This window comes from Platalea leucorodia, assembly GCF_965183815.1.
Source record: "Platalea leucorodia genome assembly, chromosome: 13".
Taxonomy (NCBI): domain Eukaryota; kingdom Metazoa; phylum Chordata; class Aves; order Pelecaniformes; family Threskiornithidae; genus Platalea; species Platalea leucorodia.
The window spans coordinates 14,393,555-14,418,690 of NC_138835.1; the positions used below are offsets into that span (position 1 = coordinate 14,393,555).

The 25,136-nt window shown below is 52.4% G+C and overlaps 1 protein-coding gene across 2 annotated transcripts; it reads left to right on the forward strand.

The window, feature by feature from the left end:
* Nucleotides 1–1,491: 1,491 nt before the first annotated feature.
* On the forward strand, nucleotides 1,492–20,116 carry SLC17A9 (solute carrier family 17 member 9; the record flags this gene model as incomplete). 2 transcript variants are annotated; one of them, XM_082326159.1, is made up of 13 exons in its annotated part: nucleotides 1,492–1,610; nucleotides 10,352–10,549; nucleotides 11,859–11,998; nucleotides 12,654–12,753; nucleotides 13,539–13,669; nucleotides 14,493–14,589; nucleotides 15,510–15,606; nucleotides 17,794–17,881; nucleotides 18,193–18,227; nucleotides 18,798–18,913; nucleotides 19,395–19,450; nucleotides 19,814–19,843; nucleotides 19,953–20,116. In XM_082326159.1, the coding sequence occupies 13 exons, from the start codon at nucleotides 1,492–1,494 to the stop codon at nucleotides 20,114–20,116; spliced, it is 1,371 nt and encodes a 456-aa protein (XP_082182285.1). The 2 variants fall into 2 exon arrangements, with proteins under 2 accessions (XP_082182285.1, XP_082182286.1); XM_082326160.1 differs by lacking the exon at nucleotides 1,492–1,610 and adding an exon at nucleotides 6,018–6,104.
* Nucleotides 20,117–25,136: the final 5,020 nt, after the last annotated feature.

Here is a 25,136-nt window from a genome sequence, read left to right on the forward strand (position 1 = left end):
GCTGTCGGCCACAGAATCACCTGAACGCTGTCTTCACAAAGCTCCTCCGCCTGCTCATTCAGATTCCTGAAGTGAGTCACGAGTCCTCTTGGTTTGGACTGAGATAACCATCATTTTAATTATCAATTTCCGTAAAGGCATCTCTAAGTATCTCTCTCAGACACTTAGAGCAAGGCAACAGCTCTATCCAACGGAGTTAAGTCAAGCTGTAACAGTACTGATTCCTATTTATTTTTTCCATAGATTCTTTGGCGGGAATATCATATTCAGTTCTAATCCTTAAATAGCAGAAACAGAGGCTCTTCTGCTGGCAGCCCTCTGAAAGCTAGAGGAGCAGGGGGCCGGCTTGCCAACGCTGCACGTCCTGTTGTGCTTTCCAGGTGTCAGAGGGAGAGGAGAGCCCCTCTTCAGTCCCCTCTGTTAACCCTGCTGGGATGGGGGGGTTAAGTATTTATCGGAAGAGGAGAAAAAACAGAAAAAGAGAAAAAAAAACCCACAAGTTTGGGGATGGTGGTTGGAGGCTTGGGGAGGAGGGGCTGGAGAGCTGCCTGGTGGAAAGGACCTGGGGGTGTTGGTCAGCAGCCGGCTGAATGTGAGCCGGCAGTGTGCTCAGGTGGCCAAGAGGGCCAATGGCACCCTGGCTTGTATCAGGAACAGTGTGGCCAGCAGGAGCAGGGCAGGGATCGTCCCCCAGTGCTGGGCACTGGCGAGGCCGCCCCTCGAATGCTGTGCTCAGCGCTGGGCCCCGCACCCCAAGGCGGCCATGGAGGGGCTGGAGCGTGGCCAGAGCAGGGCAGCGAGGCTGGGGCAGGGGCTGGAGCACAAGGCTGGGGAGGAGCGGCTGGGGGAGCTGGGGGGGCTCAGCCTGGAGAAGAGGAGGCTGAGGGGAGCCCTCATCGCTCTCTGCAACGGCCTGAAAGGAGGCTGGAGCCGGGGGGGTCGGTCTCTGCTCCCCAGGAACAAGCGATGGGACGAGAGGGAACGGCCTCAAGCTGCGCCAGGGCAGGGTTGGGGTGGGTATGGGGAAAACTTCTTCCCCCAAAGGGCTGCCAGGCCCTGGCCCAGGCTGCCCAGGGCAGGGGCTGAGTCCCCATCCCTGGGGGGATTTAAAAGCCGGGAGATGTGGTGCTTGGGGACATGGGTTAGCGGTGGCCTTGGCAGCGCTGGGTTAACGGTTGGACTCGATGATCTTAAAGGGCTTTTCCAACCCAAACGATTCTGTGATTCTGTGGAGAAAACGACCACCACCGCCGCCCCCCGCCCGCCCTCCGGCCGCCGCCGGTTCGAGGCTGCCCCGGGAGCGGGTAGCGGGAGCGGGTACCGGCGGCGGGACCCCGGCCGCCGCGCGGGCGGCCCGGGGAGCGGCGGGGGCGGCGGGACTTCCCGGAACGGGGCGGCGGGAGGCGCTGACACGTGGCCGCGGCCCGGCGGGGGGAGGGAGCCGGCGGCCGCCGCGATGCGAAGCCGGCGGAGGCGGAAGGCGCTGCCCGCATGGCCGCGGGTGCCGGCGGCGGCAGGAATGCGCCGCTGTGCAGCGCCGAGCACGGCCCCCGCGCCGCGCAGCAGGGCGGCATGAGGAGGGATGGCGGCGCGGACCCGTACTGGTCCAGGTAAGGCGGGACCCGCTCCCGGGAAAGCCGCTCCGCTGCTCGCAGCCCTCGCCCGGCCCCCCCCCTCCACCCCCCGCAGCCCCCGGCCGGTCCCCTCCCGGCCCCGGGACCCCCCGCAGCCTCGGGCGAGCTCAGCCGGGGGCCCCCTCCGCCACCTCCCGATGCAGCTTCGGGATGGAGGGGGTCCGGCAGCCCGAACCGTTCCCCGGAGAGGCGGTTTCGGGAGGTGCTCGGTGCTCCCCGCCGGGATGCGGCCGGTCCGAGAGCCTCCCCCCCCGGCCGGGGCGCTGCCCCCCGGGGGTGCCGCAGGCCGGTACCGGGGACGCGGTCCCGCCGCCCTGGGCAGCCCCCGCCGTCTGACTCCGCCGGGCTCCAACGGAGGCGGGAGGGGAAAGGGGGGAAGATACGGAATTACTGCAAAATACAGGGGGAAAAAAGCCCATTGAGCTTATTTCTGGCCTGGAGTCAGTTATTTAAACACGCCATGGAAAGCGCTATGAGGTTCCTATCAAAGTGTTGCAGCACGGATGTTTGTACTGGTGACAGTAATTAATTAAGATAAAGTCTGGATTAGTAGCTGGGCAGCAGCTAGACAGCACGAACTGTTCTTCAAGTAATTAAAATAGTTAAAAAACCTGTCAAGCCCAAGCTGTCCACTTTTAACAGCAGGGGCACACGCAAGCGCGGGGTGCTCCTGCGTTCGGAGCAGAGGCTACGAACCAGGGACGGAGCTGGGAGACCTGGGGCAGCGCTGCTCCTCCCTGCCGCCCTGGGAAAGCCATCCCGCACCCCGACCGCAGGACCTGCCGCTTCTCCCGTCTGAGGCGGGGTGCGCCGATGATTCAGAAGTGCCACGGGGCAGCTGGAAGTGATGGTCAGGGGCTTTTCCAAACTGGGAGCCCCTGGACTCCACCAGTCTTGCCCCCGCGCTTTTGAAATTTGGTTCGGTTTAACGCTGCCACGAAGAGGAACTCGTGCCTGGTTGCCACCGCGGCGGCCTGCCCCGCGGGCTCCCGGCTGCCCTCCGGGGCCGGTGTGAGCCCGTGGCGAGCTCGCCCCGGCAGGAGAGCGGAGGGGCAGCCACGGGAGAGGTGGCATCGGTGCCAGTGCACGGGAACGTGTGGCCGAGGGGAGGAATTGCCCCCTCCAGCAGCAATTAGCCGCTGGGTACGTTGAGGTTTATCATCAATCGCGTCCTGCAGTGGCGGCAGGCCGATAGCTGCCTTTAAACTGCCGTCCCGAGGGACACTTCTCCTGCGGTCAGGGACCTGGAAGTCTGATCAAACCACGCTCATCTCAAGAGTAAGGGGGTAGATCTCAAAAGCAGACCTTTGGCACTGGGGTTGCTTAAAATTTGAAGATTCTTCCCCCAAAAGCACTTAGGAAAATTCCTTCTCTCTGTCTCCCCCTTTTTAACTTTTCCCTAAGTCTTTGTGAAATGGGAGTGGTGGGAGAGGAAGAACCCCACGCTGAATTTTCTTGAAACAAAGTTTCCATTTAGTTGTTTTTCCTCTAGAAAAAATTAAATACATTTGGCCAGAATGACCCCCCCCCAGTTTCCCAAATGTCTTAAAAAAAATACAAACCGTTGATAACACTTTCACTTTCCAAAACAAAAGAGATGATTCATTTATCAAGACAGACGCATTTTGAAGTGATTCTGACGATCTTAAGTGCTGCTAGTAATTGAAAGAATCCGGCTAACGCGAAGGAGCAGCGGGATGACCATAACTCCCATCAGGGAGTTACCTGTATCGCAGTAACTCACAGAGGCAGAGATCACCTCCCTGTTCGGCGTAGGCACACACACGTGGTCGCAGCCCTTGTTTGGGGAGGCTTCGCGGAGGCTTTGCGGAGGCTTTGCGGAGGCTTTATGGTCTAAAGCAAACGGGGCCGGCGGAGGGTGGGCACGGGAAGGGGGGAGCAGAAAGGGGGAGCGATCCGCCAGATCCTGCGAGCAGGTTGGTGGAGTTGTATAAAATACCTCAGTGGATGGTTTAGTCAATTTGATGGACGGCTTTTGAACAGCATATGCAAATAAATAGCTCTCACCATTTCCAAGTAATGAGTTATTGCCATGGAGGCAAGGTTTTATCAAGTGGGGGAAGTGACCTGGGTTCTCCTTTCATGCTCCAACAAAAGACATGCCAGGCAGCCTTCCAAGATCTGTCCGCACCGTCAGTGCGAGGAGAGATAAACAGTTATCTTGGCAGGTTTATTTTTCCATCTTTGTTCATGCTGCTTCTTCTTTTGTCCTCCCTTTTTTCAGCTGGCTTTTCCTTCCTCTTCCACTGTTCTTGCCCTACGTTTTGTCCTGCCTCTCTGGCTGCCTTTCCCAAACTTTTCTGCAGGTTTCCAGCGGCTCTGTTACCACACACCTCCTCTTCCTCTTCCAAGAGCAGCGCTCGGGGATTTCTGTCTGGGGCTTGAAAAAGCCCTCGCGTTTATGTAGCGCATCTGGACATTTAGATAGCACTTTTTTATGGAGATCTTAACCTGCCAAAGCAGGACTCCTCAGGCAGTAGATGTGTTTTAGCACCTCTGGTTTAACTGGAGGAAGACCGAAGCGCTGAGAAGAGAAACCTCTTGCTGAAGGTTGCGCACAAAGCCACGGGCAGGTCCAGCAGTAGACATGGGGATCGCTTTTTGGATGGTGCCTCCAGGAGAGAAACACCACAGGGAAAAGTCAGTGCGTCCTGGGAAGCAAATGACTCCCGAAACCACTCGGCATCTCCCAGCCTCTGGCTACACCTGAAGACACCATTATCATTGCAGTTTTTTTAAGCTCCGGAGATAAAAGGAGTTGTACCACCGGCCACAAGCTGGTCTCCAGTCGCCTGACCACGCTCTCTGCCCGGAGCCAACGTTTTTTCACATTGTTTTTCTGAGTTCTGTGCCCTGATCTTTTGTCAACACAATATTGCTGCTTTAGTTGCGTTTTGGTTTTTTTTTTGATGGTTGGGGGTTTTTTTATTGTACAAGTTCCTCACCCTGGTTTTAATCACGCCCTTGCTGAGAACTTTTTTCACTTGGAAAATGTAAGGAAGACATGCGTTTCATTCCTGGCTGATCCATGTATGCCCTTAGATCAGCGTGCAAAGCACGCGTGCGCTTCATTATTGCGTCTTCCCACCGCCTCCACCTGGACTTAACAACTATTCCCAGCTCATACGAGCTGCTGAAATCTAATTTCATCTTTGCTTTTGCCGAAAGCAAGAAAAGAAGAGAGGGAATAAACCCGGAGCCGTGCTTGCTGAACACCACTTTGTTGCCATCTGTGGCTCTGCGGAGGGAATTTGTGCACGGGAGGCTGACAGGAAACCAGCAGCTTTCCCAGGAAAAAAAGCCCTGTGTCCTCTGCGCTGCTCTCCTTGGCTGTTAGCTGGTGGATTGGAAAGAAAAAACCCTCCTCTAAACCCCAAAGTTACTTTTGACAGCGACAAATCATTAGCTTGGAGCCGGTCTGCAGCACGACAAAATCAACTCAAGGAGGGGGAAAAAAAATCTCTCTCTCTTGACAAGCATGTTAGATTTTCAAGGGAAAGAGAAGTTGTTGTTGAGAAAAACAAAGACAGAGAAGTGAGAGGACTGTCAAACTGGGTTAAAAATAACTACCTGGGTATTATCTCCTCGCACAGGAGCGTCTGCACGGCTGCTGTGTTTACGCCACGTCAGTCAGGCCGTGGTTGTGTTGGAGATTACTGTAAATTAAAGCCATAGGCAGGTAAGCTGGAAAAGAGGTTTTTGAAGGGGGATGCTGCCGTGAGGCTGGGAACGGGGAGGAGAGCGTCTGCGGAGCGGCAGGCGCGGGGGGGACCGCAGGCACCGGCTGCCCGCGCTGGGGACGTTCCCCTGGGTGGTGGCCCCATGCTTGGGCCGCTGGGTGCCCTTGGTTTGGAGCTGGTGGTCCTCCAGCGGGGCTGGGAGCTCGGTACCACCACAAGGGCTCATCCCCATCCTGCTCCTCCTGGGGTTCTTGCAGGGATGGGCAAGTGTCCACTGCTGGCGGCTGGGACGAGCAAGCGGGCTGGGGCGCTGGAGGTGGCTCCGGCTGATGTACCCTGCGTGCATCTCCCCCAGAGCTATTTTCAGTCTCTTTTTACAGAAGAGAACTGAGGTAGAGATGCCCTGGGGGTGGGCGGTATGCCCCGCCAATGATACCTGCGCCCAGCTGGGCCATGGCGCAGCTCCGATGCAGATCAGGAGCTGCAGCTCCCCGTTCTTCTCCCACTTCCAGTTCCAGTTATGGAAAACACCCACAAACCTTGGAGATGGCTTCTGGCCAAGAGCTGTTACTGGGACAGACGGTTCGTAGTCTTGCTGTCTAACACAGCTCTCTGACCACCTGAAAATACCTGACGGTGCAGACTCATGCCTTGAAGGGGGTACTAAACTGTAATCTAATTGATAGCCGAAACTCCAGCAAGTCCATTTTAACAGTGACCTGCAGTGTCTGCAAACAGACTGACCTGCAGACTGCGGGAAAGGAGGGAGGTAAGTCAAGAGAAATAAAGTTGAATAAATATTTGCTCTGTGGCATCTACCGGAGAAATTCCTCCAGCAGGAAAACACACTGCAAATAAAGATACCCTATGCTTCTGGCTCTCCTTCCACTGCAGGACGGCTCGGCTTGGTTTTGCCCCTTTGGGGCTCTCAGGCATCCTTAAAAATCAACGTAACCACTGTGCCCTAAGCAGGGGACCCGTTTGCTTGGTGGGAGCTGGGTGGGAATCACTAGATGCTTCGAGGCAAAGCTGTGACCGCCCAGCGCCCAGGGCTGCGTTTGGAGGAGGAGAACCGAGGGGCGTCAGGCTGGGCTGCTCAAATCTAGGGCTGCCGTACAAAGAGCCACCCAGGAAGAGTCATTAGGGCTCGAGCTAATTACAGTCCGTCTGGGTGGTGGGTGGAGGTTTATGAAATAGGAAGTCTTTTCTAGCTGCATGGCTGCTTTGCTGGGTAAAGAGGGGCTCGGTGACATGCAGAAGGGGATGCACCTGCGGTGCCTGTTTCTTGTAAGCAGAAAGGCATGACAGGTCAGGAGAGCACAGGCTGGGCAGCGAGGAGCCGCCGCCGTCACGTGGCACCCAGTTAAGTCAATTAGGTGGCTCCAGACAAGCTCCGGTGATTCACCTGCTGGCGGTGTGGATGGAGGTGGCTGCCCCGTCTCGCGGCGGTCGCTGCCCCGTGTAGCCCGGGGCTGGCCGGGACCGGCACAGGGTTGTGGGGAGATGCTCGGTCCGTCCGCGTGGCCGGTGAGACGGGCACGGTGACACCGATGCCACCAATGGCTGTCGCTTCCTTAGCTTTAGATGCACTTTACTCTGACTCAGTTTGGTTATCGCCAGCACAGATTGCCTCTACCTCCCTCATCAGGGAGCCATTAGATTTAGTTTGTTAACACTGGTGAAGCTCCGCTTCTCAGATGGCTGGTGTTACCTATGAAAACTCTTGTTTGATTTGTTATTATTCCTTAGTTTTTGAAAGAGAGTTTTAATTTTTCCCCTTTGTGCTAGTCGAGGTTTCTCCTGTAACCTTTGCTGTTGTTGTTTTGCACTGAGCAGAGCATTGACTCATCGGCAGCCTCTGTGATAACTATAATTAGGAGAAAATGCATTTACGAAGCTCTTTCCTCTGATGCAAGCACATCATTGTCCTTGCAGAGAAATAATTCTTGCCGTGCTTTCAGGTGGGTGTGGGCAGCTAGTGATTACATTTGACACTCATATTATTTGAGTGGATTTTCCTAGCTGGGTATGCTACCTATGGAGCGAGTGGTAGTCTGAAGTCGTCTTTATACTCCCCACTTGTTTTGAGCGTAAGTCTCTCCTGATGCATTCAAACGTATAGGAAAAGAATATAAATGTGTAGAATGGAGTAGTAATCAAAGAGAGCATTCAGGCTGTGTCATATACCCAGCGACTTACCTAGTGCTTTTGAAAAAGAATAAAGTCGAGAGAAAATAATGCACTGGAGTTTTGTGAAACCATCAGCTGGGGAGGAGGCTTGTTGGGAGAACGGCTCTGCTTGGCAGTCCCTTCCCGCTGCTGTATCCGAGCTGCGCTTCGCTTCCGCAGGGAGCCACGTGGCGCTTCGTGCCCCGCTCTCGGGCGGGTCGGACTTGGTGCCCGGGCGGCCCAGCCCTGCTGGCCCGGCTGCCTCCCCCCGCCACCCCCAAACCCCCCTGCGTGCCCCCAGCGCAGGGGCCGGGGGCTTGGGTGACTCTGCCCGCCTCGTCGGGGCGAGAAAAAAGGCTGGGAGCTCACAGCATCCCCTCCTGCCCCTCTGAAGCCAGAGCCGCTCTGCAGCCTGCTCATTGCTTTTTTGAGTTCAAGCCATAGCACCAAGCCGTGCTCCCCCCGCCTGCACCGTCCTTGGACACCAGCATTGCTGTGCGTGGGTTTTGCTTTTCCTAGTTGCAAACACCCACTGGAGGGAACAGCCCTTGGCAATACTATAAAGAGAAGCAGAGTAAAGGCTACTTGTGCTGCACAGGTCTTTTTCTCTCCATCTTACACCTTGCGCAGCCGTATGGGCTGTAGGGCCAAGGAAGAACAGTTGATCTAATATCCCATTAAAGTGCTGCTGTGCTCATCAGAATAACGGCCAGGAGAAGAGGCAGAGCTCAGCCCCGCTCCAGACAGTGAGAAAGCTCATAAAGGTCTCACTTTGCTTCGGGGGGAAAAGCACAATTAGAAAACTGTCTTGGTGGCTAAATAATAGGAAATACCTACGCACATCGCAGGCTGCTGCGTTTTACTTGGTCACCGCAATTGTTGCAGGTTCAATAGCTCAAATTAATCAGTGCCGTGCTGCTGTAGATAACAGGAGAGATTATGGCCCCGGACTGGCAACAGCCCATTTCTGCGGGTGCAGAAGCACTGGTTAGGCAGGCGCGGGTCGGTCGCTTGTACCTGCATGCACCTGATCCCCGATCGTCTCGAGGCACCCCTCTGGGGCTCTGCAGGTCATTTTCCATTGCTGGTTACCCCCCACCTGCCCTCTGCCTCTGAGGGGGGATTTATACCCAAAGCCGCCTGCCGGTATCGCCCTGCTGGGGCTGGCCTGACCCGGCCACTCGGCGCTGGGGAGCCTTTGCTTTCGCTGTGCTTTGCTGTAGCAAGCTGAAGTCTGTGGAGCCGCTGCTGCCAGAGCTGGCTGGGGCAGGTGATTAAAAAAACAAATCACCCTTGGTTTTGCAGCAAATTAAGATATGATTGCGGCATATCTTCCTCCCGGCGTAAGGCCAGGAGGGACTCTGAGAGCGTTTATCAGCCAGTTCAAGTGGCTGAGGCAGATCAACCCTTGGTTCCTTATTCCTTGAGCAAAGATACATGAGGTTTTCTAGTTCCTGTGTTATTTTGTACGTTTGTATGTGTGCACAGTAAAGATGGTGCCAACCTTCAAAGCACCAACTGAAATACTTGCAGTTCCTCCTGCCAGAGGTTGGCACGGAGCTGCTTATCTGCCTCATCAGGAAATAGCAATAAATCCTCCTCCAGCGGGCACAGCTGCCCGGCGTGTTTTACTTTGCATTGTTCCTTTGCCTCCCTCCGTGACGGGCCGTTTGGCACATTTATAAATGGGCTTGTGCTGTGTGGGATTAACCTGCGTTTATCATAATTCCAGTACAGAGAAAGAAATGCTCATTTCAATACAAAACGTGACCCGGGTTGTTCCCGGCGCAGAAGGCAGGTATGTTTAGTAGGGTGGAAAGCACAGAGGTTAATGCCCTGGTACAGTGAATTCCCCAGTCATCTCTGGAGCAGAGAGAGTCTGTTTGCTCAGTGCTTTGTGCTCTGGCCTCCGGGCAGTAAAATAACCAAATACAAATAATAGAAGTAGTGGGTGTTCTCGCTAAGCTTTGAGCTCCGTAATTCCCGGGCAAAGGGGGACGCGGAGTGACGTTAGCGGGGCTGCGGGACGGCAGAGGAGTTCGCCTGCGCCTGGGGCCTGACGTTTGCAGCAAAATGTGGGTCTCTGCTCCAGAAGCACATCGCTGACTTGGAGCAGGAAAAAATTGCCTTCCCACTTATTTCCAGCCTGTATCTTCTGCAGGAGCACTGGGGGCTGAGTACTCATGCACCAAAAAATATATTCTGCCAACATATTATTACTAATATTAGCTTAAACTTCTTATCAAGCCAGGCTGGATTATCTTGCTCCTCTCTCTGGGCTATGCAGCCCCATCAGGTCTTGTCTCTCGCTAAAGCATTCCTCCGTCTCCCTGGTATTGAGGAAGGGTAACACACGCCACGGGGTAGGAATGCCAAATACCCAATGTTTGCTACCCAGACGGTGTATCTCATGCAAATGCTTCCAACCTCATGCACTGACCTTTCCTTTGTTATCCTTATCTTTTAAAGAACAGTTTCTAAAGCTTTTGTTTGGGGAAAAAAGCAAACAAACCAGGTTCCCCCCACTACCTTTCCCTCCACCTACAGTCAGCGATGCCTGAGCAGCCTGTTCCACCTTGCAGCCTATGGACAGACATTATTTTGCTGCTGGGGGCAAATAATGCTTGGGATGAAATTTAGCATCATTCAGGAAAGTCACCAGATGTGATATGCTCTGTGTCAGAGCCACTGTGCCACAGGGGGATTGCACTGACCTTTATTTTATCAAGACAGACCCGTTACGGCTTTCGAGCAAACCAGTCTGACCCGTAAGTCCTCGCCGTGCGTGGATCTACCAGGCAGACCATTCCATCTGCCCTCTCCCCATCTTCCTCTCCACCCCTGCAGGCCCGAGTCCCGCGTCTGGACGGTGATGTTGCTGCTGGGGACATGCCTGCTGTACTGCGCCCGCGTCACCGTGCCCATCTGCGCCGTCGCCCTGAGCACCCACTTCGACTGGGACAAGAAGCAGTCCGGCATAGTGCTCAGCAGCTTCTTCTGGGGCTACTGCTTGACACAGATTATCGGAGGACATATCAGTGATCAGTACTGGAAATTATTCTCATGTTTTCCTCTGCTCGGGCTTTTTAAATGATGCTTAGCTTGGTTTTGACCTCTCAGTTCAAGTCTCGATGGTGGCTGTGAAATTTTCGCCCTGGGACGGTGATGGGGTGGGAGGGTGAAGCGTGTCTGTGGGGAGAAGCTTGATGGGGCACTGCAGGTTGCTCTGAAAGCAGTTGAGGTCTCTCCGTCAGCCTCACTCAGGGTCCATAGCTCTGATGCAGAAAGCACACGCGTAGTTTTGACTGTCCGATTAGATTCCTGGGTCTTGAAATTGCTGCTGTGCTACAGGGCAGCGTGCACTGAAGGACTGCAAACACCAGGAGCGTCTGCACGAGCGTTACTGCGATCATTGCAGAGCATTACTGCGATCATTGCAGCCTCGACAGTTCCTGCGTAGCAGCTGCCAGGAGGCATCTACAGTCCTGTTAATGGACACACAGACCAACAGAGGGTTTTTTTCACCTGGAAACAGTGAAGAGCAGTTTTATACCAGCATAATTTTTCTGGTGGAAGTGGTTTTTAGCACTGGTTCAGTAATTGGAATAAAAAAAGCAAACCCCCAAGCTTACATGTTAAGCTGATGAAAGAAATAGTGGGTGTAAAGCAGACTTTATTTTAGAAAAGTGATAAATGCTGATGCTCTTTGCATAGTTCATAGCTGCTGCTCACCAGGAGTGCTATTTGTCCGTTAACAAACAGTTTAATCCCAGCAGTGCTGGCCAGCCATTTGGAAGGGTTTATAGCTGCAATCACTAACCACAAGAAGAAAATATTTCCTTTTTGCAAGGAATACAGCTTTTTTCTATTATTTGATCTGCACAGTCTATCTTCGTTTTCAGTTCAGCACCTCCAGTTTTTCCACCCTCTATTCTCATGCAGCCTTTTCACAAGCAAGCCCCCATCACAGTTTCCATCATGTCTGGGAATACCAAGTGTCTCCATTTTATCATATCAATTAAAAAACAACTTTCCCAGCTAGCTGTAAGAAAAGATCTGAGTAATTACCTGCTCGAGTTCCTTTCCCCAGCCACCCCATTCTTACTGAGGAGGGCTTTCCTATGAAATCTTCCGTGAGGAGCACATGCCTGGATCCAGGGGAGCAGGAGGTGGGAAGGGCGGAGGTCAGGGCTACTCCCCAGAGGGCTAAAGACATTTGTAAGAGAAGAACAGGTTTGTCTGAAAGGCTGCTCTTAAAAACGGGCTAAACTGGGAGGAGCACTTGAGTCTTGGCTGGGGGGCTTTGCCCTTTCGCCCTCCCCTCGTTTCTGATAACGTGTTTTCTGTCTTCCAGAATAGGAGGTGAGAAGGTCCTCCTCCTCTCGGCATCAGCCTGGGGGTTCCTCACGGTCCTCACCCCGCTGCTCACCCACGTCACTTCTGCCCATCTCGTTTTTATGACCTCCTCCAGGTTCCTCATGGGGTTGCTGCAAGGTGAGAGCCCTGTCCTGAGCGTGTGTCTGTATGTCTGTCTGCCCAGGGGCTTCCTTGCATTGGGGCTCGTGTGCAGTAAATTCAGATGCAAGTCATGGCTTGCAGCGCATGAGCCCTTCTCCTGTGTGTTCGAGCAATCCTCTGCCTCGAAACTGCCTCCACATCCAGAACTTCCACAGGAAAAAAATGTGACATTTCTAGAGAAAGTGGCTGACAAATCGTTCCCCTGTAGAAATCTCTCTGCCAGACACGGGCTGCTGCCTGCTGAAATCACCACTGTTCCTGTTTGATTTTCCGCATTTTAAAACTCCTTCAAAGCACTTGGGGAAAATTGGTCCTTGCCAAAACTTTTGGATAATTTGGGATGATTTTCCTTCCCTCTCGCCGCGCTACAGCACTGGGGGAAGTGCATTGGCACTGATGGATTTACAGTAGCAGCGGTGATGGTGAAATGGGATTACAGAAAAGGCACAAACAAACCTCTCATGGCGATGGATTAACTTATTTTGGTTTATATCCCTGTTTTGAATTCACCAAAGGTCTTGCTGCTTTGTCTCGGTGTTCAGCTCCTGCTGGATCTTTTAAATTTGCTTCTGATTTGCTCCCGAGGGCACAGGAGCCTGACGGCTCCCTGCCTTGCTCCCGTTGCCCGCAGGGGTGTATTTCCCGTCCCTGGCCAGCCTCCTGTCCCAGAAGGTCCGGGAGAGCGAGCGAGCCTTCACCTACAGCACAGTGGGGACTGGCTCGCAGTTTGGGTAAGTTCAGAAGGCTCTGAGCAGCGAGTGACGGTCTCCGGACATCGTACGCGATGAAATGCCATTAAATAGTTGGAGGCAAAACTCTCAGCCAAGTACATGTGGATTCCTGGGTCCGTGAGGATACCGGCTGCAGCTGAGCAAGCCTCAGGCAGTTGCTGTCATGCATGTCAAGGATTTATGTATTTTTTTTCCTTTCTTTTCGAGCCAGACTTTGAAAAGTGTTTGCAACACTTAATTACTATGGGAAACAGCCTGATTCAGTACGAAGAGCAAGGGTCAGCCTGAGACTGGTCACCTCTCCTCTCTGTTAGACGGGGATAATATAACTTCCCCATCTCTGCTAATCTCCATGAGAATTACCTTTCTAAACGGAAAGGTTGCTTAAAAGTCGATTAGAAATATTACTGCGTTTAATCACTTAGTTTTCCAGTGTACTCATTTCTTTTGCTGATTTATACATTCTCTGAGACGCTTTCTGCACACCAGCATCCTCATTTTCGTTCCCCGATGAGCGTTTCGGTGCGGGGCAGGCGAGCGGGAGGTCCCTTGGTGGTTTCTCCTCCCCAGCTGAGGATGCCGAGATGCCACGCAGGGAGCAGGGCAGGTTGCGGTGTCAGAGGGTGACGGGGCAGGCGGGCAGCGCCCGCACACCCAGTGCCTGATGGCTCTTTTAAGTGCATTTAGTGACAGGCAGCATCCACCCAGGGAGCCTCTCCCGTTGATGCGTGCAGTCCGAACGCTCTTAGCCAGACCTGTAAATCCGAGCGTGGCTTCCCTTGCAGGACGCTGGTGATCGGCGGTGCAGGATCTCTCCTCCTGGACTGGTATGGCTGGGAGAGCGTTTTCTACTTCTCTGGTTTGCTCACTTTGCTCTGGGTTTACTGCACCTGCAAGTACCTCCTGAGTGAGAAAGGTAAGTCCAGCTGTCCGCATCCCTCCGGCCGCCGGCGCTCCTGAGGCTGCGGGACCCGAGTGCTGCCTCCCGCTTATTTGCTGTAAATCCCGTGTTCCCAAGATCATGCCTGGTTTTACACAAAGGCCTTTTGTTCAGATATCTTCTATAACACACGCTGTGCCTGACCCACGATGCTAAACCCAGAAACAAGGTTTTGAGCTCTTGCATTGCTGATTTCCTATTTCAAGTCCCACGCTGGATTATATTGCTGCCGAGAGCCTGATCTGACTCCTCAGTACTCTTAAGCACCAGGGAAAACACCAAACAGAGCATGATCTTCAAAGTGGATTAAGCTAAAGCAGGGCAAGATACTTATTCCAAACTAAGAGCATCTACACATAGAGCTTTTAAAAACCAGTTAATCCGGAATATCTCTTCCCAAATAACTGTCTGGGAGTAATTCCACACATGGGCAAACCATTACACCTGGCTACAGCGTTGTTAGGGGGAGTGTGGCATGTAGGAGCTCAGCCCATCAGGAGCCTGGTGTCTGCCTGGTGCTGCACAAAATCCGAACCTGGTCCTTGCCCAAATTGACTTCTGGTTAATTATAACAAGAGATATAACAAATGAGTGAAGGTGGCTGGATGGGGAAGTGTGTGGATGCAGTGGAAAAATTTTGGTCAACATGACAAGGTGTTTTCACAAGCATCCGATGCTGGTATTGCCAAGAAAGGAGTTAGAGATTAAAGGTAGTCGTGTAGCAGTCTCCCAGGGCTCCCTCCAGCTGCACAGAAAATTACTGACCAGAGCTTTCCTTTGTATGTTTTCTTCCCTGCAGAACTCATCATCCCCATAGATTATTTAATGAGAGGCCTCTCGATATCCAAGCAGACCAAAGTTCCCTGGAAGCAGCTGTTTAAGAAGGCGCCGATATGGTAGGCAGCTGCGGTGGCCTCGAGTGGCGGCAGGGCTGGGGAGCACCCTCCTTCCAAGGGCTGCTTCCCCTCTCTGTGCTTATTTCTGCTGCCTACCTGCATTTTGTCCACTTATTTATATATTTGGGAAATATGACCAGGTTTTCTAATCCCTTCTGTATAAATAAAGAACTAAAAAGGTAAGCTTGACAGAAGGTGGTTTATGTTCTGTCTGCAGCAATGTCAGGCTTGAATATTACTGGCAAATCTTCCTCCTTCGCAGTCTGTTCCCTGTGTGGGTTTTGTGCTCCTCCGGAGGGATATTCTCCATCGGTCTTGCTAGAAATGCTGCTTGTAATGGGCTCCTAGAAGTGCTGCTCAGGGGCACTGGGTGGCACAGGCTGTGTTCTCATTGCTGGCAAAACATCTTTTTAATAGCCATTTTTTCTTTGGGATTCTGCATTTGGTACTGAAGCTCATCCAAGCATGTTCCCAAGCGCCTCTTAAAGACAGGGAGGAGGGTGGTGGGGCTGCAGGGCAGCCGCAAGCCCGTTCCTGCCTTGAATAACCACGGAGCATCTGCTGATAACAGATCCCTAGAAAACCCCAAACAACCCCTCCTGGAGCAGGACAGCTCTTGCAGCGCTCGAAGGGACCGGTGGGAAATGCACTCGCACAATTGCTGCTGCAGGAACCCCGGGGCGGACGCCAGGCGCCCGGCCGGGCGCTGCGCGGTGCGGGCAGCGAAGGAGCCAGCGGTGCTGCGAGTGGGAAGCCAAAAGGAGTAGTTATCGATGAAAAAAATCTCAGGAAGCAATTGTAGCGCTGTGAGGGATTTATTTATAGCCCAGGAACTGAAATATTGGGTTGCTCAAGTGCCCGTTTCCCAGCCGGTGTGACCTGTCACTCCTGATTATTTCCTCCCCGCTGTGTATTTTCAGGGCTGTCATCGTCGCTCAGCTTTCCACGGCCAGCACGTTTTTCACTCTTCTCTCCTGGCTGCCAACCTTCTTTAAGGAAACTTTCCCCGAGTCAAAGGTAAGTTGGCTCCGAGACACAGGCATTGCCGGTCTCCGTGCAAATGAGGTTGTGCTGGGTGCCGGCTGAAACAGGTTGGTTAGGGAGGAGGAGGATGGCAGAGGGACTTGGGGCGAGCAGGCTGGGAGGCAGGAGGAGGTGGGAGGCTTCCCTGCGGGCCTGGGAGCCGTTCCCCCCTGCACATGCGTTTGGAGGTGCAAGCAAGCATCCTCCCTCCAGGTAGGCAGAGGCTGGTCTCTACTTGCTTGTTTAGGGATGCTGAAGTGAGGCAGAGCGGGGGCACCTTCCAGGGAGGGGAGAGAGGCTTATATTTGGTTTTTAGACTGCTTTTCTTCTGAAGGAAGAATGGTTTTCAAATGGCACAGAGCTGATGACATTGTGCTGTTGCGAATGACCGTCAACCCATTCACTCCTGGGTTTTCACGGGGTTTTTAACTGTACTCCCATCGTATAGCTGAGACCTCCCTGTGCAAATGGTGATTACCATGAATAATGTGTACTTCAAAAATACTATAAAAGCTTCCCTCTCCTCAGCACAAATGATGTTCCCATTTTTTCAGAAACCTAGGCAATACTCGTCTGGCTTGAGAGCTAGTATTTTGATCTCGTTCTCAGAATCTCAGACAAATCTTTTCCACAATGGCTCTCTTTGGTTTTTATAATTTCCAGAGCTGCTTACAAATGCCTTTTCATATTACATGTGTAAGGCGCTTTATGGCATACTTGATATTTATATTAAAATCGTGTATTAAACCAGCAAACATATTGTTGGGACAAGATCTGTGCACCTCGAGTAATACGCTTGTGCAGCAGTAATTTACCATCTGTTAAGCATTATCTCATGGTGCCCTTATGTAAGATGCTCTATATAGCCTGCCTGCATCTGATAAGCACTTCATACATTTTAATAAAGCGGGGCTTGAGGATGCTTGATTTTAAAGGATGGACGATAATCCTTAATGTGGGAAACCTCTGGCACCTACTGGTCAAAGTCCCTTTCTGCAGGTGAGCTGCCTTCCCCGCTGCCGAAGCAGCTGCCTCCAGCCCACCTGGATGGCGGTGACGGAGGGGTCTGGCTCATCTCTGTGTGATGGGCTGTAGGGATCTTGCCTAGAAAGGTTGGACCAGATGATCCCTGAGGTCCCTTCCAACCTGGTATTTTATGATTCTGTGATTCTATGATGAGACAAGGGTGGTTCAGTGTGTTGGGACTGACTTGCTGAGCAACCCCAGCGGGTGTTAACAGACACCAGAGATACTACCCCACAAGCCCTGTGGGGTAATATTTTCAAAAGCGATCAAGACCCAAAGTTTCAAAGGCACTGAAAGATGCAGAAGGGCCCTGGGAGGATTTCCAGGAGCAGCTGAAACAGGATTATTCAAACCCAAGATGATTCAGCCCTCCTGAGCATCCTGAAGCCAGGCGAGGAAGGGAGGGATGCCTCCACGGGGTGATGGGCTCTGAGCGAAGGGGGAGATGTGGGGGACGCTGGATGGATGGGTAGGTTCAAGCAGCTGAGATGAAACCCAGCCCAACCCGCACTGATTTCAGCTCCTCCTGGGATCTGGGCACCAAAACGCCTCTGAGCAGCTATAATCCAGATGACCAGTAATCATCTGTGATTACAACTGTAGCAAGCTCGCTTAATTGAAAATAGACCACAGTATGTTGCTACCCGTAATGTTACCTAATCCTGGCATTAGAAAATCCAGCTATGTTCCCTCAGCTTCACAGTAACGCTGCTAATGAGGTTGAAGCTGATGTCGGAAATCTTGCCGACAGCTTTACTGATGACCCACGGGGCAGCGTAAAATCTACAGCTTGCTTTCCAGGGCTCTGTGGCTCTCTGCCACATCACCTTGCTGAACAGTAAACTTTGCCACGTTTAATCCCTCTTGCCCGGAGCAGACAGAGCTTTCTGCCTCCCCGCTGGAGGCAGGGTCACCGGGGCAGAAGGAAAGACAACAAACCTACAAATGCCACAGCCCCGTAATGCGCCTGCCACCTTTGGCGTGGTGCAGGGCGTAGCTGAGCGCTCGCTGTGTGAAGTGGGTAGAGATCCTGCAAGAAGTCCTGATCGCTTCATTTTTTTTCCTTTCTATAGATATCACAGACTATCAAATAAAATATTTTCAAACAAACTCAGCTCTGACAGCAAACCTCTCTTGATTTTTGCCCCCTTTCAGGGTTGGGTGTTTAATGTAGTCCCCTGGCTGGTTGCAATTCCAACAAGCTTGTTCAGCGGATTTCTGTCTGATCATTTAATCAACCAGGGTAAGAGCTCTTTTGGCTTTTCCTCGGCTCTTATTTTATGTGATGTGGGAAGAGGATCTGGGTGGGAGGAGGTGGGCTTGTTGGTAGGGAGAAGACCCAGCAAACAGACAACGTGAGGTTCGCGTATGAAAGCAGAATAAATACTCCAGGGTCCAAATCCCACCCATGGGTTTGGGGCTCACTTTGATCTCAGTTGCAATATCCACCTGGAGATGAAATCTGGCCATCTGCAATGCACTGTGGTCTCCTGGCTGGAGAACAAGGAGACCTGGTGAGCCGTGCTTAACTGCAACTCTCCCTTTCTCTTCCAGGGTACAAAACCATCACCATTCGTAAGTTCATGCAGGTAAGAGAGCTGAAGGCACAGGGGCGACACTTGAGCTACCTGCTGTGCTCTGCTTGCGCGGCAGATGAGGCCTCTTACGGAGCTGGGTTGGTGGTTATGGGTGGAAAGAGGAAAGGTTTTCTAGCTTTGCAGAGAGACTGGTGGTCAGTGCGTATGGGAAATGAAATCCAGAGGAAAGCCCTGACCGGGGAACAGAGCACGGACCACCGGTAACGTTGAGCACAGAGATTTGTGAGTGCTCCAAAGAGGTTTTCTTTTACAGGCAAAGGCCAACCATACCCTGTCGCTCCAACTGACCCCTTAGATACTAGGAAATAGCCATACAAGGATGAGCAGAAATAGGAATGCTGGGTGAGAGCACAGCGTATCCTCTCTGCTCTGCAGCATCGCACCCCTCTGGACAGACCTCTGACACAGAAAGGCAGGATGCTGCCGAAAAAAAAAGGCTTGAGAAGCACCTCGTGCATATGAGCTCTTGCTGTTGCAAAAGGGAACAGTTTGTCCGTGAAAGGAGTTGCTTTCTTCCTTACAGAAAATGTGCTGTGGTATTTAATTTTCCCTTTCTTCCAGGTCATTGGCTCTGGCGTCTCAAGCATTTTTGCTTTGTGCCTGGGCCACACCTCCAGTTTTTGCAAAGCGATAGTGTTCGCCTCCGCCTCTGTAGGACTTCAGACCTTCAACCACAGGTAACGACCGTGATACCAGCAGTGGCTGTGGCCCTTAGCTCTTACCCCACGCTTGGCATTTCGGGGTGTCAGAGGAGGCTGCCTCCGCCGTGAGTGTCAGAGCAAGAGCAGGCGCTTGTCTGAGCATCGTCTGTCTGTCCCGGCGAGGCCGGTGGAGTTCAGTGCCCGCTGGGTTGGAATTGATCCAGCAAAGCTCTAGCGTGGGGAAGGGCTTGGCGTACCGGCGGGCACGTTGGACCAGGCAGGTGTTAGGGAGGGGAATTGCATTTTGTCCCCTTGGGATGCTTTGAGGTGAATCCTTTTCCTCCTGGTACTCTCCTGCACTGCTTCACTCTCAGCCTCTTTCCTCCTTTCTCCTGACAGTGCCATTTATTGTCTAGGATCCCATCCTTTTGTTTGACAAAGTAAACTCTCTGTAAATGATGAAAAAGCAGTCATGCTCCATTAAAACAGCCGTTTTCCCCTCTCTGTTTCTCACTAGTGGCATTTCAGTAAACGTCCAGGACCTGGCCCCCTCCTGTGCTGGCTTGCTGTTCGGTAAGGGTCCCTGCGGGGTTTCGGTTGTGCTGGAGAGGCGGTGTGTACGGGACGGGGGGACGCGCTCGTCAGCGTTAAGGTTTGAGCAGGAGTAACTCTGTGCAACGTTTACTCCGTATTCGTAGCCTCAGCTTCCTTCTGTGATGTTCCTGCCGTTGCTGGGGGCGGGTGGCTGCACGAACGTGCCTTTCAATTTGCCAGATGCTTACCTGCACCAAGGGGGGGACGAGGCTGAGCGTCGGTTGTCCCAGCCATCGGCAAGGCCTTCAGCTGTGCACGCAGACCGGGGGCCGGGGGGGAGCCTGGATAAAGCCACTCACGTCTGCGGGTTTGGAATATGCCATTTCTTTCTTTTCCTCACAGGTGTTGGGAATACAGGTGGAGCCCTCCTAGGTAAGGTGCCCTCCTGCAGCTCATCCTTTCCCCGGGAGTCCTCTCCTCGCAGGCGGGCAGGGTCTGGCCCCAGAGCCTTGGCATTTCTTTCTCTTCCCTCCTGTCCCAGGTGTCATTTGCGTGTACTTGGCTGGCTACCTGATTGAAACGACTGGCTCCTGGGTTTCTGTTTTCAACCTGGTGGCTGCTGTTAACAGCGTTGGCCTCTGTACGTTCCTGGTGTTTGGAGAGGCCCAGAGGGTGGACACAGACTCTGCATATATGGACCTGTAGGGATGAGTCGAGCAAGCAGCTGAACGACAGCAGTGTCACGTCTGTGTGTCATTGTCGCACAAGTGCCAAAGAACATTTTTTTTTTTTTTTAGGTGTTTAACAGGAAAAAAATATACTGAGACCAAGTACATAACGGGTCTGAATGGAACCCATGGGAGAAAAGAAATCTAGAGGTCATTTTTTTGCTCAGGGCATGGCTGATGGCCTGCAGAGCCATCCAGCTCAACATCTCCAGTGAGGATACGGCCCGTGTGACTGGTTTGCCCCAGTCCGTGTCTAGCGGACAAATACCGGCGTGGCCAAAGCAGCTTACCCGGCTGGTCTCCGAAGGGAGCCGCGGTTTGCATGCTATGCTGGCTGAGGGGAGCTGCTCCGCCGTGCCGGGAGCCGGTCCCTCCCGCGCTCTGCTGTCCTGGGGCTGCAGGGAGGGTGACCGGCTCTCGGGCTGCCACGCCACCCGTGTGGCCTGAACTACATGACAGGAATCATCCAAACGAACGTACCTCTGACCTTAACCCTCCCTCGCGTGCCTTCATTTTGCAGTTTGCTCGGCAGGTACAAGCCAGGTGTACAAGAGAACGGGTTGTGAGATGAATTCAAGGCTTCCCTTCAGGGGAGGTCTTCTGGCTGGGGGACCCAGGGGCATGAGGCTGCATCAATACCGCCTTCACCGCGCTTGAGCTGCGCCAGGAGGCTGCAGAGCAGATCGCCCAAACCAGCTGAGCCCATCTGTGCTCGAGGGCTGCCTCCTCTCCCGGCTGGCTTTCCTCCAGCCCTGAGCCAAGGCAGACCACCCCCAGCGTGAGAGCAGAGGAAGGCTGCAGTCACCCGTGGCCAGGCTGAGCTGGGCTGACCTCGCGGTGTGGGTGCAGCCGAGGAATCCCCCGGGAGCTGTTTTGCCACGTGCTGTGAATGTATAGGAAGAACAGGTCACGTTCTGTGCTATGGATCTATACTCCCAGATGCTTTCTGCTTGATTAGACGTGTCCTCCACGTGCTCTCAAAGGGGTGCGGGAGACTTTCCAAAGAGCCTGCAACGGGCAGGTTTTGTTTCTACGTTAAGCGTAAAGCAAATTTCTGCATTGGGGATGCATAGTACTGGATGTGGATCCCTGCGGTTCCCTGTGTCAGAGGGAAATACTTGGCTGTGCACACCTCTGAGCCTGAATGTCTTAAGTTATTTATAAATATTTTTAAATTTAAGTACCAAATTCTATATTTTATGTACTTGAGGCCTGATTCTGCATGCTTATTTTGAGTGGTACTCCCACCGAAACCCGCAGTATTTCTAGAAGGGAAGGATTTACCAGCCTACAGTTTCTGGTTTTGTAGGATCTATTTTAAATGTGGCATTTCATATTAAAGCAATTCATTGCTTTTCCTCCCACCCCTTGCTTGCAGCCTGAAAGGATCCCTTTGATTTCTCTAGCGCTTACCAGGAAACTTCAGCTGAGACTTGGGAGCAGATTTCCCAAGGGACCTCGCTGTGCAGCAAAACTACAGGTTCAGATTCGCTGTCCTTGAAAAAAAATAATTGCCCCCTGCTTCTTTTGTTTTGGCCAAATTTCTTCTTGGAAGATACACTGGAGCCATGTTAAGTTTGTGACTAGCTGGGTTTGCAGTGAAAATACTGACAGCCTTTTAATTGCAGACACTAATGGGTGCCACTAAACTAAGCTGAGCTACTTATTGAGGGTATTAAGAGATAAAGATGCAACCGCCTGATGTCTTCACAAGAGAATATAAGATCAGTGTGGCCTGATTGGGAGCCAGAGAGATAAGAAAGTATTTTTTTCTCCTTCTGTGCTAGGTAAAATGGGGAAGGCACACACAGCAAATGCAAACCAGGCTTGCCAAAGAGACCCGAGGCCATGCAGACACCTCTGCCGGCCTTGTCCCTCGTCCAGTCCCAGCGGATTGTTTGCACGGCTTTTTCTATAGCGACATAGAAAAAAAAGTGGGGTTTGGGGTTTTTTTAACATCTTCCCTGGCCACTCAGCGTTGCGGGTCAGGAGCACAAGGAGTGAATTCTGGTTCTCTTTGCTGCTTGCACCATTTCTTGTGGAAGAGTTGATCAGTTTAAATCACTCGCATTCGAACCAGGCAGCTTGGCCGCCCCTTGGCTCTGTAAGCTGGGAACTCTGGAACCGAGGTCTTCAGAGGAAAGTCAGCATTGCTGGCTGTGCCTTCTCTGTAAATGCAGCTAACGCTTTGGTGGGTTGTCGGATTATCTTTCTCTGTAAACTGGCTAATAAGTTAAATATTTGAAGTACATTTGAGGCTTAGGTTTCATTATATTCATACGTCTTTGGCGACGTACTGAAACCATTTTACATAGCTGTACTATTGTTTGTTTAAGCAACCTTGCCAAAGCTTGCTGTCGGAGAGTTTTTGTTGCGGAAAGACCTGAAAAAATAAAGGCAGTGAATCATTTGCACACTGTCTGATTTTCCTTTGAATGCAGAGGTGCTAATCTGCCTGATCAGTAAGGGACAGACAGAGCTCAAGTATATTTAGCGTGATTAACTCCGTAGGGCTGGTGAGAGAGGAGGGGGAGGCTGTGATGGGAGAATATCTGGGCTGGCAGATTTTCACAGCATCCTCGCATAGACTCGTATGTCGGATGTCGGCGTATGTCCAGCTACATCTTCTCACTTACTTTGGAAAAATGACTGAAAAGCTGTCTTCAGCAGAGCTGTGGTCACTACAGCATCAGGAGACATGGTGCAGCATCAGTCGTTAGAGTACTAACGCAAATAAACCAAGTCTTCTGTTAGGTGGGGTATACCCCGCAGGCAGGTCGCCTTCCACCTGGAGACTGTGGTAAAAAAAATACATTGCCAACTTCTTTGCATCCTCGCTGATCGGTTCGAAGAGATGCCAACAGAGGGAGCTGTGAGATTTGGGATGTGGCAGCTCCTGGCAGGCCGAGAGCTGCTGAGCCTGGTCCTGGCACAGCTGGCACAGCTGGCATGGATGGCATGGATGGCATGGTGGGCACAGCTGGCATGGATGTTATGGCTGGTGTGGATGGTTTGGCTGGTAGAGCTGGCACTGTTGGTATGGCTGGCACGGATGGCATGGATGGTTATGGCTGGCATGGATGGTTTGGCTGGCAGAGCTGGCACTGTTGGTACGGCTGGCACAGCTGGCACGGATGGCATGGATGGCACGGCGGGCACAGCTGGCATGGATGGTTACAGCTGGCGTGGATGGTTTGGCTTGTAGAGCAGGCACTGTCTGTACAGTTGGCACAGCTGGCACGGCTGGCATGGATGGTTACAGCTGGTGTGGATGGTTTGGCTGGCAGAGCTGGCACTGTTGGTACAGCTGGCACAGCTGGCATGGATGGCAGAGCTGGCACTGTTGGTACGGCTGGCACAGCTGGCATGGATGGCACAGCTGGCACAGCTGGCACGGCTGGCATGGATGGTTACAGCTGGTGTGGATGGTTTGGCTGGCAGAGCTGGCACTGTTGGTACAGCTGGCATGGATGGCACAGCTGGCATGGATGGCAGAGCTGGCACAGCTGGCACGGCTGGGCAGCGAGCGGAGCCTGGCCCCACCGAGGAGCAGCCCTGGCCGGTGGCTCTCGCTGCCGGAGCCGGCACTGGGGAGTCCCAGGACCCGCTGTCCCAGCATTCGCTTGCCCTCTATGTTTGGCAATTCTACAGTTAGCGGGGGGGGGAGCAAAAGTTTGGGAGTACATTTTAAAAGGAGAAATAGCCACTAAAGGAATTTTAAAACCTCACCGGCAGGGTCATGTAATCAAGAAAATATCTGCAGTGTCCAATAATTTTCTCCTCAATGTGCTCAGAAAAAAACAACATGAAACTTTGGTATGAAAACGATGCGGAAGATAATTCAGCAGAATGCAACTTATCCTCACCTTTTCCTGTCCTTTGCTCCTCTTATAAAGGTGTAGATAACCTCTGCCATACACACTTGAGCTATTTCAACCTGAAAAGCTCTAAGAAGCCACAGACCCACCGTAAACCCTGTCCTGTTCTTCTTCACGGCATCCTGCAGCGGTGTAAAGCCTGAGAGAAAAGAACGAGCTCTGCCACATTCCTTAAATTGTCTGGGTCCCCGGGTAACCCACCTGCCAGGCTGGATCCCAGCTTTCCAGCCTGCCCTGAGCAAGCAGGGATGGGGACGGTGGGAAAGGGATTGGGAATCTGGGACGGGGCTTAAGGGGTGATTAATTACAGGTACATTGTATTGCTGCCGTGGGTTGGAATGGATGGGTCGGTTTGTAGTTAAATTGTTTGGGGCATATTCAATAGCTGGCTCTAGAGAATGGGAAGGATACTGTTTTATTGCAGTTTGCATAACACTAAATCAATAAACACATTCAAGCAGATGGAAAGCAAAACACAGGAGAAAAATAGCACTGTTTGGAGGAGAAAAGAAATAGCAAAGAGCACTTCTCGCTGATACTTTCGCCTTGAAAACACAAGCAGATGCTCTCACAGCAGAGACCTGCTCTAACATCCACCTGCCAGCTCCCCGGGGCTGGGACATGCCCCAAAGACACCAGCGTTCTGCAAAGGGCACCCAGCGCCGTAACAAGCAAAATATCACCCTTTATTGCAGCCATGACCTACTGCATGGCACATAATGAGGAATTTTCCATTTCAAACTTTAATGCAATAATTAAGATGTCCATTAAGGTCTTTACAGTTTGACTGCTTGTAATTAAAAATGGGGGGGATGGAGGGGGGCGATGGCAGGGAGTTGCAGTTCAGGGCATCAAGCTCCCACCGGCAGCTTTTAAGTGCTCTCCCCGATTTTTCTTCTCTGTTTTGTTTCTCTCTTCAAAATAATTGTCCTGGTTTTGTTTATAACTGTCCTCAGGGCAGGTGGCCTGAAAAACATGTGAAAACCAATCTTAGTTCCCACAAGTACAACCTGATTTTAAAAAAGAGCTTTTCCCCTCTACCAAAACACCTCCGAAATACCGGTGCTCCTGAGCTGCCGGTTTTGAGGGTGTCTCTGAGCAGGGAGATCCTCGGGGCAT